The sequence below is a fragment of the Bactrocera dorsalis genome, chromosome 2 (assembly GCF_023373825.1).
Source record: "Bactrocera dorsalis isolate Fly_Bdor chromosome 2, ASM2337382v1, whole genome shotgun sequence".
Taxonomy (NCBI): domain Eukaryota; kingdom Metazoa; phylum Arthropoda; class Insecta; order Diptera; family Tephritidae; genus Bactrocera; species Bactrocera dorsalis.
Genome location: NC_064304.1, coordinates 50,950,068 through 50,963,063, shown reverse-complemented (window position 1 = coordinate 50,963,063; position 12,996 = coordinate 50,950,068). Strand labels below are relative to the sequence as shown.

The 12,996-nt window shown below is 38.7% G+C and overlaps 1 protein-coding gene across 1 annotated transcript; it reads right to left on the bottom strand.

Moving 5' to 3' along the window:
• Positions 1-284: 284 nt before the first annotated feature.
• On the bottom strand, positions 285-2,985 carry LOC105226095 (segmentation protein fushi tarazu). Its single transcript, XM_011204868.4, has 2 exons — positions 1,745-2,985; positions 285-1,626 (listed from the first exon to the last, which is right to left on the bottom strand). The coding sequence occupies exons 1-2, from the start codon at positions 2,817-2,819 to the stop codon at positions 926-928; spliced, it is 1,776 nt and encodes a 591-aa protein (XP_011203170.1). The 5' UTR covers positions 2,820-2,985; the 3' UTR covers positions 285-925.
• Positions 2,986-12,996: the final 10,011 nt, after the last annotated feature.

Below are 12,996 nucleotides of genomic sequence, written 5' to 3'. Positions count from 1 at the left end.
ATCGCTTCAGTGCAGGACAAAACGCCTTGTGCAAAATGCATTGGATTATATTTATTTAGGGTAGCCAAAATGTGACAGTTTTTGTTTCGAAAAGTAGAATTTATTGATGAAAAATTTTGGCGATAGGGGGGAAATCGTTGCAGCTGTTGTGATTTCACAAAACTTTGTACGTATTAACGTGCGACGATTTGCGTAGGGGTTAACTGCATGTGTACTAACTGCAACATTCTAGGGATGATGTTTCCCTGGCCTAACCTTTTCCTGACAATTAAAAAAATTCCAAATTCTAGCATCATTTTATATTATATCATTTTTTTATTTAAAATAAAGAACTCATTATAAATAGGACTTGCTTATATATTAATATCAATCAGGTAATTCTATATACATATATGTTTTACATTTTTTATATGATTCAGCTTTCATCACAATGCACAATCTAGTGCTAGTACAACTAGGCGGCTCCGCTATCGGAAAACCGCCCTCATTCAGGTGTTATTTTCGCGATACAATCCTATAGAGTACTCTAAAAATTTATAGTTTTTGAGCGCGACTGCCACCCGCTTTACTGCTCTAAACACAGCAGCTGAAAACTTTACTCGAAACGCTATCTAGCCCATCATGCTTCTACTTTCTACTCAAGCAGAGCGAACGTAATCGGTAAACGCCAACCTTTTGACGGAAGTTCCTATGAGTGTGTTTTTTTTTCGTTTTAACGCATTTCTACTTTACTGTGCACACAAGTCCGCAGGGGATCTGCTTGTGTACTATCGTTGCGATCCCTCGAAAATCGGTTTTTCTTTGACCATTTATCTATCATAGTTAAACGGCAGAAAACCGAAATGTTTGTGCGTCCATGCACCCCCTGAGTACCGCACAGTCAACTGTGTGTTTCTGGTGTTTGTGGATCACCACGCTTTGGCTTCTACGGCAAATACATCGAGGATCCTGCTGATGAGTTTTCCATTTGCTGTGGATGATGCTGTTGTGAAGGCAATACCTGTTGCAGTTGTTGTTGTTGTTGTTGCGGTATTGGTTGATCTAAATGTTGTTTATGCTGGCGCTGTTGGAGGTAATGCTGCTGCTGGTTCTGGTAGGTGTGCGGTGGATATTGCTGAGCCAATAGATATGGTGACTGCTGTGGATACTGATGATGATTTTGGTTGTATATTGATTGTCCTGCTGATCCGGCACCATACATTTGGCCGCAATGTGGAAAAGTGCCCTGTGCTGGATAAGGGTTCATTGCATTTGGTGAATATCCTTGGCCACCAGCCATGTAGTTTGGATAAGTTGGCGGAATGGGGCCGTTGGTTTGGGCGCCCAAGTACAAATATTGTCCTTGAGAAGATGGTTGAGCAGGTGGGCAAGCTTCTGAGTTAGTGGTTGGGTAATGTGGAAGGCCGTGTAGTTCTGGTGTGGCGGGTTCCAGGGTGCGGTCCTTCTTACATTTCATGCGCCTATTCTGAAACCAAATTTTTATTTGACGTTCAGTGAGCGATAACGCATTGGCAATTTCAATGCGGCGACTTCGACTGATGTAACGATTCGAAAAGAACTCCTTCTCCAACTCCACCGTCTGGAAACGTGTATAGGTCTGACGAGTGCGCTTTGCATCTTTACCGTCTATAAATAATAGCAACAATAATATTGGTAATTAGTAAACAAATAAAATAACCAAATAATATATAAATGACAGTAGCTATGTAAAATATATCATAAAAGGGGATTGTCAAATGCTTACCTGCTGGCGAATTGTCTTCACAGAGGGACCAATTAAACTCTGCTGCTGTATCTGTCAAAATTTGATGATTGATTTCATGTTGCTGCAATTGCAATGGCTGCTCTTTATGTTGATTGACAGTTTGATCATGCGGTGACAAGGGTGGTGTGCTAATACCATTGACGTGAGATGTGTTTGTGGAGAGAGTGGTTTTTATTGGTTCAACAACAGCTGATGCGTTTGCCAACGATGGCGGCTCTATTGTAGTTGTCGGCAAAGTTGCAGATGCATTTGATGGAGGTGGTGTGAGATAATCGCTAGTTTTACCATGATTCAATTGTTTCAAAGATTGTGGAGAGTATGCTTCCAAATAACTCATTTCTGTTCGGCTTGGCGATGGCAGTGTACTATGAGTGGAAGGTGTCGACATACGACTGCCGTCAGCGGCAACATCCTGGTCCAAACTGGGCGGTGCACTGACTGAATAACCAGTTCCATTATCACTCATTGAATTTAAATTGCACTTGCTGGTTGACTGTTTATTTGGGGAACTAACCTTCTCCATTGTGGTAAAAAAATAGTTTGGATTATACTTTAATTTCTTTGCGGGATTCGTAAGTAAGGAACGTAAGGTGCTGGGTTTTTCTGTCTCTTGTGACAAATTTTCCTCGCATTCGAAGTGTTTTCGCTTAATCGGTTGATTAGTTTGTTTATCCTCAAATGTATTTAAATCTGCGACAACAACAGGACTGTTCTTCGCTTCATCTTTCCCCACGTCGGAATTTTCTTGATTCGTCGTATTTTTATAACCAATATACTGGCAGTATGATTCTGCAGATGCTGTGTTGTTATAACTCCATGCTTCACCTTCATATATTTGTTCTGCAGTCTTCACTTGATTTGATTTGAATTGATCATAGCTCGGGTGATATGCCTTAGAAAAACGGGTGTGATCCAGATTGTGCATAAAGTTGTTACCACTGGTTGTATCGTAATAAGGCGTATTGTTGCTGTAATATCCACTGTAAGCATACGCTTGTTGCTGAGTCATCATTGTGTTGTTTGCGTATTCAGCGTAATAGTTGGTAGTGGCCATATTTTTAATACATATAACTAAAATCACGTATATTTATATTTTTTAGCAAGATAACGTTTGCAACGATGTGATACTGTTGAAGTTACTTTAGCAAATGTGGGATTGAAGTGTCTGATCCAGCTTAAAATACCCTCGAAACCTTAGCTCTTCTGCCTGCGTTTTTTCTAACGTCGTGCCTATTCTATTCCTTTATTTTGGCACACGACCTTCCCTGAAATTTGTTGTTGTTAGTACAGCTCATACTCTGTTTATATTATTGTTGTTGCACCGTTTCGCTCGTCATAGCACATAAATATCCCTTCGCATGACATTTTCGACACATGCTGTGCGCGTACGACCATCCAAATATGAAGCCGAATGAGTACAATTTTAATTCCCCTCATAGACTATGCTGAAAACACTCATTCAGTCTATACACCATTACCTACAAGGGGTGAAAGCATATTGCAAAATCACAAAAAGCAGGTCAGGTCAAGAAAAATTTATTGCACTTTTCTGTACTATTTTTGTTGAGAGAAATTTTTATCCGAACGGATAATATCTATATCGACTCAAGACATGGTAGAAGTCGGAGTGGAAAACTCGGATAAACACATGAGATTTTGTCTAAGAACAATGGCTAATGTTTGCATGCCTACCTGCTGAGCTCTTTATTGCTTATAAACGATGTTCTTGTACGTGCAGAGGCCATTATTAGCGCGAGATTTTCAACGCTTTACGCCGCTGCATTCCAAGGTCAAATCAAATACTACTAAAGATTTTCGAGGCCAGGCGTACGCTCGTACTGACTAAGTACAATGCGCTTCCAACACTGTTTATATGTATATATTGTGACTACCTCCCACGGTTGATAATTAAAATAAATGCCAAAATAGAAAGACTTTCAAAGGACTTGAAATGGAAAAAGTATCGCTTTCGTACTTCAGCTAATTGAAATAATCATAAATACTAAAGAACTAAAGAAATACCATCGAAATTTTAAAATAACGAAGTGTAAAAGCAGCGAAGTGCACGTACATATACTTATGTACATATATCATTTGTTTCGAAGCTAAGAGAATAATACTTAGTATACGTACATATGTATGTATCATGTATGTACATGAGACTGATGTTTTTCGAACCCGGTAGATAACAACAATGACATTTCATCTTGTTCCAAAATTGTTGGGAAAATACCCACAGCTTTTGTTAGCGATTCTTTTATTGTCAGTAAAAATCTAATTCTTTTGTAAACTTACTGCACAAATGCTCGAGGTGTATTTTATGAATAATTAAAGAATTTTCTCGTGTGGACGCTACCTACACCACTGTTGTTATTGGTGCCTGGCGACAATGCGTTTATTACGCGCATTTTTCGCGGAAGTCCACAAGAGGGACCGAATTTCGCAATGAAGGTAGCAAAGTCGTCGCGCCTTACTGAAAACAGTCATCGAAACCATTACGTTTCATTACAGTAGCTGCAAACGATAGAACGTTCGTCTAAAGATTTACATCTAGAGTATGAATTTGTGTTCGGACTTAATTATGATAAAGCCAGTATATACGTATGTAAATCCGTCACGGCAAATATTTCGAATCTATAAGCCTATTTACTGAGTTAAACCGATTAAGGCTTATACTTGAGAGAGAAGGGTATTAGAGCGATACAATAATAATTAAACTAGTAAACATTACGAAATATATATAAATGCATAGAAGTATAGTCGTGGTAAATACGCTCACAGGTTTTGAATATTTAACAGCCAAAAAGTCAATTAAGAACATTGACTGTCAAAGATAAGCATTTATGTATGTGCATATGTTTGCTCCATAACTATATATCACATACAGAATTCAGTCTACGATAAACTTGAATGAAGAAATGACAAACAATTTACTCTTCTCTCTATAACTTTATGCAAATGGTTTAGAAAAATTCATTGATTTAAAATAATATATTTACAGGCGTCAGGCAGCATTAAATATAAACAAATACTCGTAATACTCATTCGTCTAAAATAGAAATTAAATTTTCATTTTTTGCAAATTAAAAAAATCACTTGCGAAAAAAGTTTGTTCCAAAGCTATTTTTTTAATTCTTAATTATTTGCGTGGAATTTAATTCCTTTATTTTTCAATCCAGTAGTTGGTATTAAAAATAAAATATTAAATTTTTATTTGCAACTGTTATTGTAGGTCATAAACAGACTTAGTTTAATTACTATAGTTTTTTCGTGCCTGAAATATTACAAATTAAGGGCGCTATGTGTATGGTCATCCTGGTCATATACAATATACAACTCTATAGCTATCTCGATTAATATTAGTTTACAACAACCGTTATTTGGATAAAACTATTTTACTCTGTAGCAATATGTTGCGTTTATTTTTACTTTCACTTATAAATATTTATCTTTATAGACATAACAGTATCAAAATATTATATTATCTGATAATTTTTTGAACTAAAAAATATGGAATATTTCAATGACCTTCACCCAGCGATACCTATAGTACCAGATCTCATATACTATGGAGTGTGAGAGAAATAATAAAATTAGTAAGGTTATCAAATGACACAATAGTATTAAGATGTTTTATAAAAATAGAACTAAGAAAAGAAACTAATGGATTTTGCTCGTTTAAAGAGAAAAGTTTACACAAATATCCCCAAGAGAATAATTGGTAGCAATTTTGGTAAATGCTAAAAATTTGGCTAAGAAATTATAAGTTTTGATGAAAGTCCTCTTTCAAATTAAGATGTCTGTGGCTCTCATCTAGCGTTAATTTCTACCGAAATATCGCTCTTTTAATTTTGAACAATAAGTACTATTGTGTACTAGGTGAATGCAAGGCTTCTGTTGAGTGTTTCTACGGACATTCAAGTATTTCAGAAGATACGTTCATGGAATGTCTTAACAAATATGTATTGCTCAGTGCAACATGCTAAGTATACCAAAAATTTATTACGCGAGATCCGCTGTATATCAAATATCTGCTTGTTATAATACAGGACCGCGGTTTCTGAGCTAATCGCATAGATTACGTAATTCAATTATCGACACATGACCAATCACGCCCATTCAAACCATTGCATCTTGATTTATGACACCTTTGTAAAAAAAACATATTTTTGGCAAACATGACATGTAGGAGAGTTCACATTCACAATTATATGTGTACCAGAAATTCTTCTTTAGTATGCAGCAACCCAACCGCTATACAACATAACGGGAGTCGTGCCATTTTAGTGCACATTAATAAATTACTTATACATTGAAGTCGCTATCTAGGTAGAAAACCCTAGAAACGTAAAACACCCCAGCAGGAAATGAAATATTACAAAATTGCTTTCGGTTCCTTTCTAAGTTTATCTTCATCTTCATTATATTTTTCACAAATCAACTGGCTAATATGTGATTAAGTTTTTATAGATTCGAGTAAAGGTGAGAAAGTCTAATCCTTCTTTAATTTGAGAATACAAGTATAGTTTAGAGCTTGTATTTGAACAATACCTTGTAGTAAAATCAATTCCTTTACAATATTATTACCCAAAACCACAAAATTAACCGACTTTTATAGCCGACTCAAAGAAGATACTGACATTTTTATTCTTTATTTATTATATTATACTAAACAATCTTTCTAGTTTATTTCAAATTTTCCGAGTTTTTATTCATAAGTAACGATTTGCCAAAATAAAGCCGATAATATAAGTACCCATCTTTTGCAAAAATTGGTTTCAATGATTTTGATGACGCACCGCAGGGTAGTTTCATTTGGCGCCGACGGTTTTCAGCGAGCCAGGCGTACGCGCCAATGTTTTTATGTGCATTCAAACCTCACACTAGAATGTGTTAATTGAGCGAACGGCAGACACGAGGAGATACCGACCGTCATGATGCGACACACCGCCGTTCATGGAATGTAATCATTATTTCTTAATCGTGTACTGCCCACTTTGAGGAAGGCAAAAGAGGGATAGAATCATTAATTGTGAAGTGTAACGATAACTGTCAACTGAAATCACAAAGAGTGTCAAAGGGAAATTTCTCAAAAACCTTTGGCCAATTGACTTCCAAACGGTAACTACAGAAAGCACCTACATTAAAGTCAAACATTTGCACTATGTACAAAATAAAAATAAAAGCACAAATTTCCATGGAAATGGAATTGAACATCTCCAAAACATCGATTTATCGCATTTTGACCGAACAAATTCTCTCATCGGTCGACGCTCCCCGCATTCACCTGATATGGCACCGTGATACTTCTTCCTTCTCGTAAAAATGCATTTGCCCATGAAAGGAAAGCATTATGCAGACGTAGAGGCCATTCAAAAGGCTTGCACCGGCATACTGGCAGACATACCGGCCAACGAGCTAAAACACTCGTTCTATATGCTTTTGGACCGTGCAAAAAGCTGTATTGAAGCAGAAGGAGACTATTTTTAATAAAATAAATCGATATTTGCTTTAAGTCCTTTTGTATTAAGGCGGAGTCATGCACACTTTTAAAAAAGCGTTTACTGAATATTCTTCTCCATCCTTCGATGCTAGTATATATCATTTACAGTTGTATCTGAATATCTGACTTTGTTCCAGCACTTCATGGTTATTCGCTTAACGGCAATTTGTTCCTGACGGACAGTCAAACGGAATTGAATTCACCTCATTTTCCTGATCATTTATTTTTAGATGTATATATAACTCTATATCTATCTCGACTAGTTTTACACAACCGATAGGTGAACAAAACTATTATACCATGTTGCGAGAATATAAAAATTAGAAACAGGTGGGTAGGTAGGGTGGCTTTGTGATACCACTGGGATTAAAGTGCCCTCACTCATGAAAAGTTTTATTAGGGCTACTTCCGAGTCGTCTTCAGAAACTTTCCACCTATAACTGCTATTCGTTTTCTATGTAAAGTTTTACAATCGCATATAAAATACTTAATATTCCCTGACAGCTTCTACAATAATCGTTGTGTAACGTTTGATGTCTTGCCAATTGTGCAGTGACCTTTATAGTACTTGTACTACCTTAAAAATACTAGTTTTATATCTTTTTCTTCTTTTTCTATATTAGCGTAGACACCGCTTATGCTACTTTTCGCTACGTGGCGCCACGTGGATATTCCAAGCGAAGCCACGTCCTTCTCCACCTGGTCCTTCCAACGAAGTGGCGGTCTTCTTCTTCCTCTGCTTCCCTCGTCTTGTACAGCGTCGAATACTTTTAGAGCTGGAGTGTCCATTCAGGCAACATGACCTAGCCAGCGTAGCCGCTGCCTTTTAATTCGCTGAACTATGTCAATATCGTCATATATCTCATACAGCTCATCGTTCCATCGAATGCGATGTGCGCAGTGGCCAATGCGCAAATTACCATAAATCTTTCGCAGAACTTTTCTCTCGAAAACTCGCAACGTCGACTCATCACTTGTTGTCATCGTTCAAGCCTTTGCACCATATAGCAGGACGGGAATCATACATAGGCTGCTATATATATTTATGGACTAGGCAACACTAAGTGTTGCCAGGTGCAATCTGACATTTCCATTGGAAAGCTTGACATTTTTTAGCATAACATCACTCAGAACGTTTTGTCATTTAATCGTGAATTGCTTTATTTACAGGGAATTAAAAAATTCATCTCGGCCAAAAAATGGAATTAACTCGTGAACATTTTCGTGCGATCATTTTTCACAACTTTCGACGTGGGTTATCACGACAAGAGTGCATCGATAAACTAAAATCTTTGTATGGCTATGAAGCACCATCCTATAGCTCTGTGAAAAAACTGTTACAACGAATTCAATCGTGGCCGACGCTCGCTCAAAGACGAATTCCGTGAAGGTCGTCCAAAAACAGCCGTTGTGCCAGAAAACATCGATGCTGTACGTGAACTGATAATGCAAGACCGTCATGTAACATACCTTCAGATAGAGGCAAGCCTATGCATTTCTCCCACCAGCATACATTCGATATTGCATGAACACCTGGCCGTAAAAAAGGTTTATTCTCGTTGGATCCCGGCCAATTTGACAATCGCTCAAAAAAAGGCTCGTGTGAATTGGTGTAAAGAAATGCTGAAAAAATACGATCGAAAAAACAAAAAAAAAACATTTTCGTTGATAAATATTCTTATTTGCATTATTAGGCCAGAAATATATATAGCAGCCCTCGTAAGTGCCTTACAGAGTTCGGTTTTTCTTCGTCGAGAGTGGACTTTACTTCTCAATTTCCTACTCAGTCCGAAGTATTCGTAGCACCTGTTGGCAAGAGTTATCCTACGTTGGATTTCCAGGCTGACATTGTTTTTTTTTTTGATTGATGACAGGAGATATTACACCTTACCTTCGTTCACAACTAGACCTATTTGCTTTGTTTCCTTCTCCAGTCTGGAGAAAGCAGAACTAAAGGTACGGGTGTTGAGGACAATGATATCAATATCATCGGCATACGCCAGCAGCTGCACATTCTTATCGAAAATTGTACCTGCTCGATTAAGTTCTGCACCTCTAATTATTTTCACCCGAAGTAGAATGAAGAAGTCGCCCAACAGGGAGTCACCTTGTCTGAAACCTTGTTTGGTATAGAACAATTCGTAGATGTCCTTCCCGATCCTGGCGAAGCTTTTGGTGCTGCTAAACGTCAGTTTACACAGCCGTATTAGTTTTGTGGGGATACCAAATTCAGACATCGCAGCATGAAGGCAGCTCCTTTTCGTGTTGTCGAAAACAGCTTTGAAATCGACAAAAAGGTGGTGTGTGTCGATCTCCTTTCACAGGTATTTTCCAAAGCTTGGCGCATGGTGAGTATCTGGCTGGCTGTTGATTTTCCAGGACTAAAGCCACACTGATAAGGTCCAATCAGTTTGTTGACAGTGGGCTTTAATCTCTCACACAATACACTCGATGGAACCTTATACGCGATGTTAAGGAGGCTTATCCCACGGTAGTTGGCGCAGATTGTGGGGTCTCCCTTTTTGTGGATTGGGCAGAGTATACTTAAATTCCAATCGTTGGGCATGCCTTCGTCCGACCATATTTTACAAAGAAGCTGATGCATGCTCCTTATCAGTTCTTCGCAACACGACACTTCTCGTCGTACCAGCTGTTCTTTTGCATTTTCCGAAAACCATGGTTTCGGTTGCAGCTGTACGTAACAGAGAGCTGCAACGATCACAATTTTTTCAATCATACCCGATCATTGACTCAGATTTTTTGTGACGGAAAACTTTGCTTCAACAAAAATGAATGATGGTAAGCGAGCGTGCTCAAAGAGAACAATCAGTTTCAATCACTGTTGCTTGTTACGTAATGATTTTTTTCGATCGAACGCCTTGTGTGAGCATCAAAAAATGTTCGAGAATGCTGCTTGCATTCCGATCGATCACAATCATATCGTTTGGTCATACCGGGTGGTTTCTGCCAGCAGCGCAGTCGCTGTGCGTTCTTTTTCTTTAGCTGGAAATATTATAACTGAAAAAAGAAATAGGCTCGGACCATGTTCAGTTGATAATTTATTGTTTTAAAATTCATTTTTTTAGAGTTTTAGCTATTAAGAAACCAAGTTTATTACCTTCTTTTAATTTTAAGTTTTTGTTGATCTCAATGAAGAAGTGATAAAAATTTGAAATTTGTGTTCCCTAATATTTTAAGCATTACCTTTGTTTATTAATATTAAGCATTAATTGAATTTTAGTTTTAAGCGTTAAAAATATGCAGTAATGTTTTGGATTTTATGCATCGCAACTTGTTTCCGTTAAAACACACAAATATGTATGTACATACAAACTATGCAGGGCAATTCTCGATCTGATTGGTTCAATCACAATCAATTCAAACGCACACTTGATCGATGTATGAGTTTTCGTGCATCATTGGACTTGATCGTGTTTTTCTGTACAATCATTTCCAATCATCATACCGGAACCGAACAATCAGTTTCAATGAGTAAGCAAAGCAATCAAATCAATTGATCGAACTCCTTCGTTTTAAGCACGGAACTCGATCGAACAATTTTGTTGCGAACCGCTGTGCTGAGTTGTGACCGTTTTAAGCGAGGCTGGTCAAACCGGATCGATCATACTCAATGCAGGTCTCTGGTACGTAAGGAGCTTGAAGGGCCGTCCCACAGTTCTCTTATATCGAGTTGTTGACGAGTGCTCTCAGAGAGCAGAAGTGCAAGTCGAGTAGAAAATTGTTCGGCTATCTGTTGTGATTGCAGCTTCTCGACGTCGAAAATTCCTTGTGTTTGTTGGCGTGCGCTTTTTGCTGCACAGAGGCGGGTGCGAATTTTGGCTACAACAAGATAGTGGTCCGAGTCGAAGTTAGTACCTCAGAGCGCACGCACAGCTAAAACACTGGAGACGTGTCTTCCGTCTATCACAACATGATCGATCTGGTTAGTGGTTTTTCGATCCAGAGACAGCCAGGTGGCTTGATGGTTTTTCTTATGCTGGCATCTAGTACTACAGATAATATTTCGGGCCCCGGCGAAGTCGATCAGCCTCAACCCATTTGGGAATGTTTCGTCGTGGAGGTATCTTTGGTCGCATGGTCCTTCTCTTCCGTCGGGGCGTGGGCGCAGATTAGCGATATGTTGAAGAACTTCGCTTTGATGCGGATTGTGGTTAGACGTTCTTCCACCGGGGTGAATGACAGTACTTGCCGAGGGGTTCTCTCTCCCACCACAAATCCCACACCAAATTTACGCCGCTCCTTTATATGGCCTTTTGTAGCAAATGCCACAAGGACCTACTCGTCTCAGTCCTCGTCTCGTCCATCGCATTTGCTCCTGAATGAACACAGTGTTAGTATTTTCTGCTGCCATGAGGTCAAATAAAGAAGCTAATTTGCTATGGTGATAATTAATTTGCAGAAGACGCTTTGCAGAGACGGCTCGAGCCTAAAATCTTGCGCAGTCAATGGCTTCCTGGAATTACTTCGTTAGCTCCTCCTTGTTTGGCGGTTGCAGCTATGCCTTTATCAGCCGTTAGGCAACACGTCGTTTCTCCGCATATCTCGCCTTCGCTATGTCTTCAACGTTAATATCAGACCACGCAGTACCAGCAGCAACACTTTTGGTATCCCCCTTTTTAGCAGCCACTCTTTGGCAACATGGTTCGGAAATAGCTGCTTCTGTGCCGTTGCTTTCCGAGAGCCAGCCTTAGCTTCAACCCCTTGCTAGTGTTAGCCTTTGCGCAGGGAACAAGCTCTTCTTCTGTCCTTGAAGGAAAATATGTCTGTTTCCGCATAGCGTCCACCACGTAAGTAAAGCTGTCTTGTTACGAAGGGCGCCAGGTACCTGAAACTCAGTACCAGACTGGGCTATTTAGGGGCCGCCAACTAGGTTAATCCTCAGCGCATGGCACATTAATCCATCTTTTATTTTACCCTCCAGCATAGTAAGACTAACTACCTGGATATTTTGCAAGAAGCTTTGGAGGAGCAACAAACACCCAGCTATGAAGTCTAGCTTTAGCTGGATAACTCACTGCTGCCAACCCGTCCCTGCCTCCATCGTTAAATGTGGTATGAGATCCAAGGCAAGTTTTCACCCGATTTTATGCATTCAAAGAACAAATACGCACCGTTATGAGAAAAACACGCTCTCAAAATTTTACTAAGATAACTAACATATTGACCGATATATGTGATACAATGTCACCCGGAAACTTGAAAATCTTTATATTAGATATATGGGGGCTAAAGAAAGTACTGACCCCATTCATCCCAATTCATTAAACGAGTTATTAAACTCACATATCATAAGAAAAGAAAGATGTGTCGGATGATAAATTTATATGTATGTACATATGTCGGTTGGAATATTCCATCGCTGTTGTCAACAAGTGTGACCATGTGTGTATAATGACAATGAATTCTCGATGCGCCAAAAAGGCAATCAACAGGGAGCTGCAACATAACAGATGCATATATACGAACATTGGCCACGTCTAGTAGCAGTTGCAAAATTTTGATGACTGAAAACAGCAGGAGAAACAATAAAGGTGCCATCAACGTTTGCACATATTAATGACATAAAAGCAAGAAAAGAAACAGTCCCTTGTTCATCTTCAAGTATGCCTTGAGTAAAACATCATGAGAAGCAAAATTAACTGAGTGAAATGTCCTTGCAAGAAGAATCATCATTAGATTATGGTCCTTTGGAGATCAATTCACGAAC

Coding starts and splice junctions, on each gene's coding strand:
- LOC105226095 (XM_011204868.4), bottom strand. CDS start 2,819: ATGGCCACTACCAACTATTACGCTGAATACGCAAACAACACAATGATG. Junction 1,627..1,744: donor TGAAGACAATTCGCCAGCAG/GTAAGCATTTGA, acceptor TATTATTTATAG/ACGGTAAAGATGCAAAGCGC.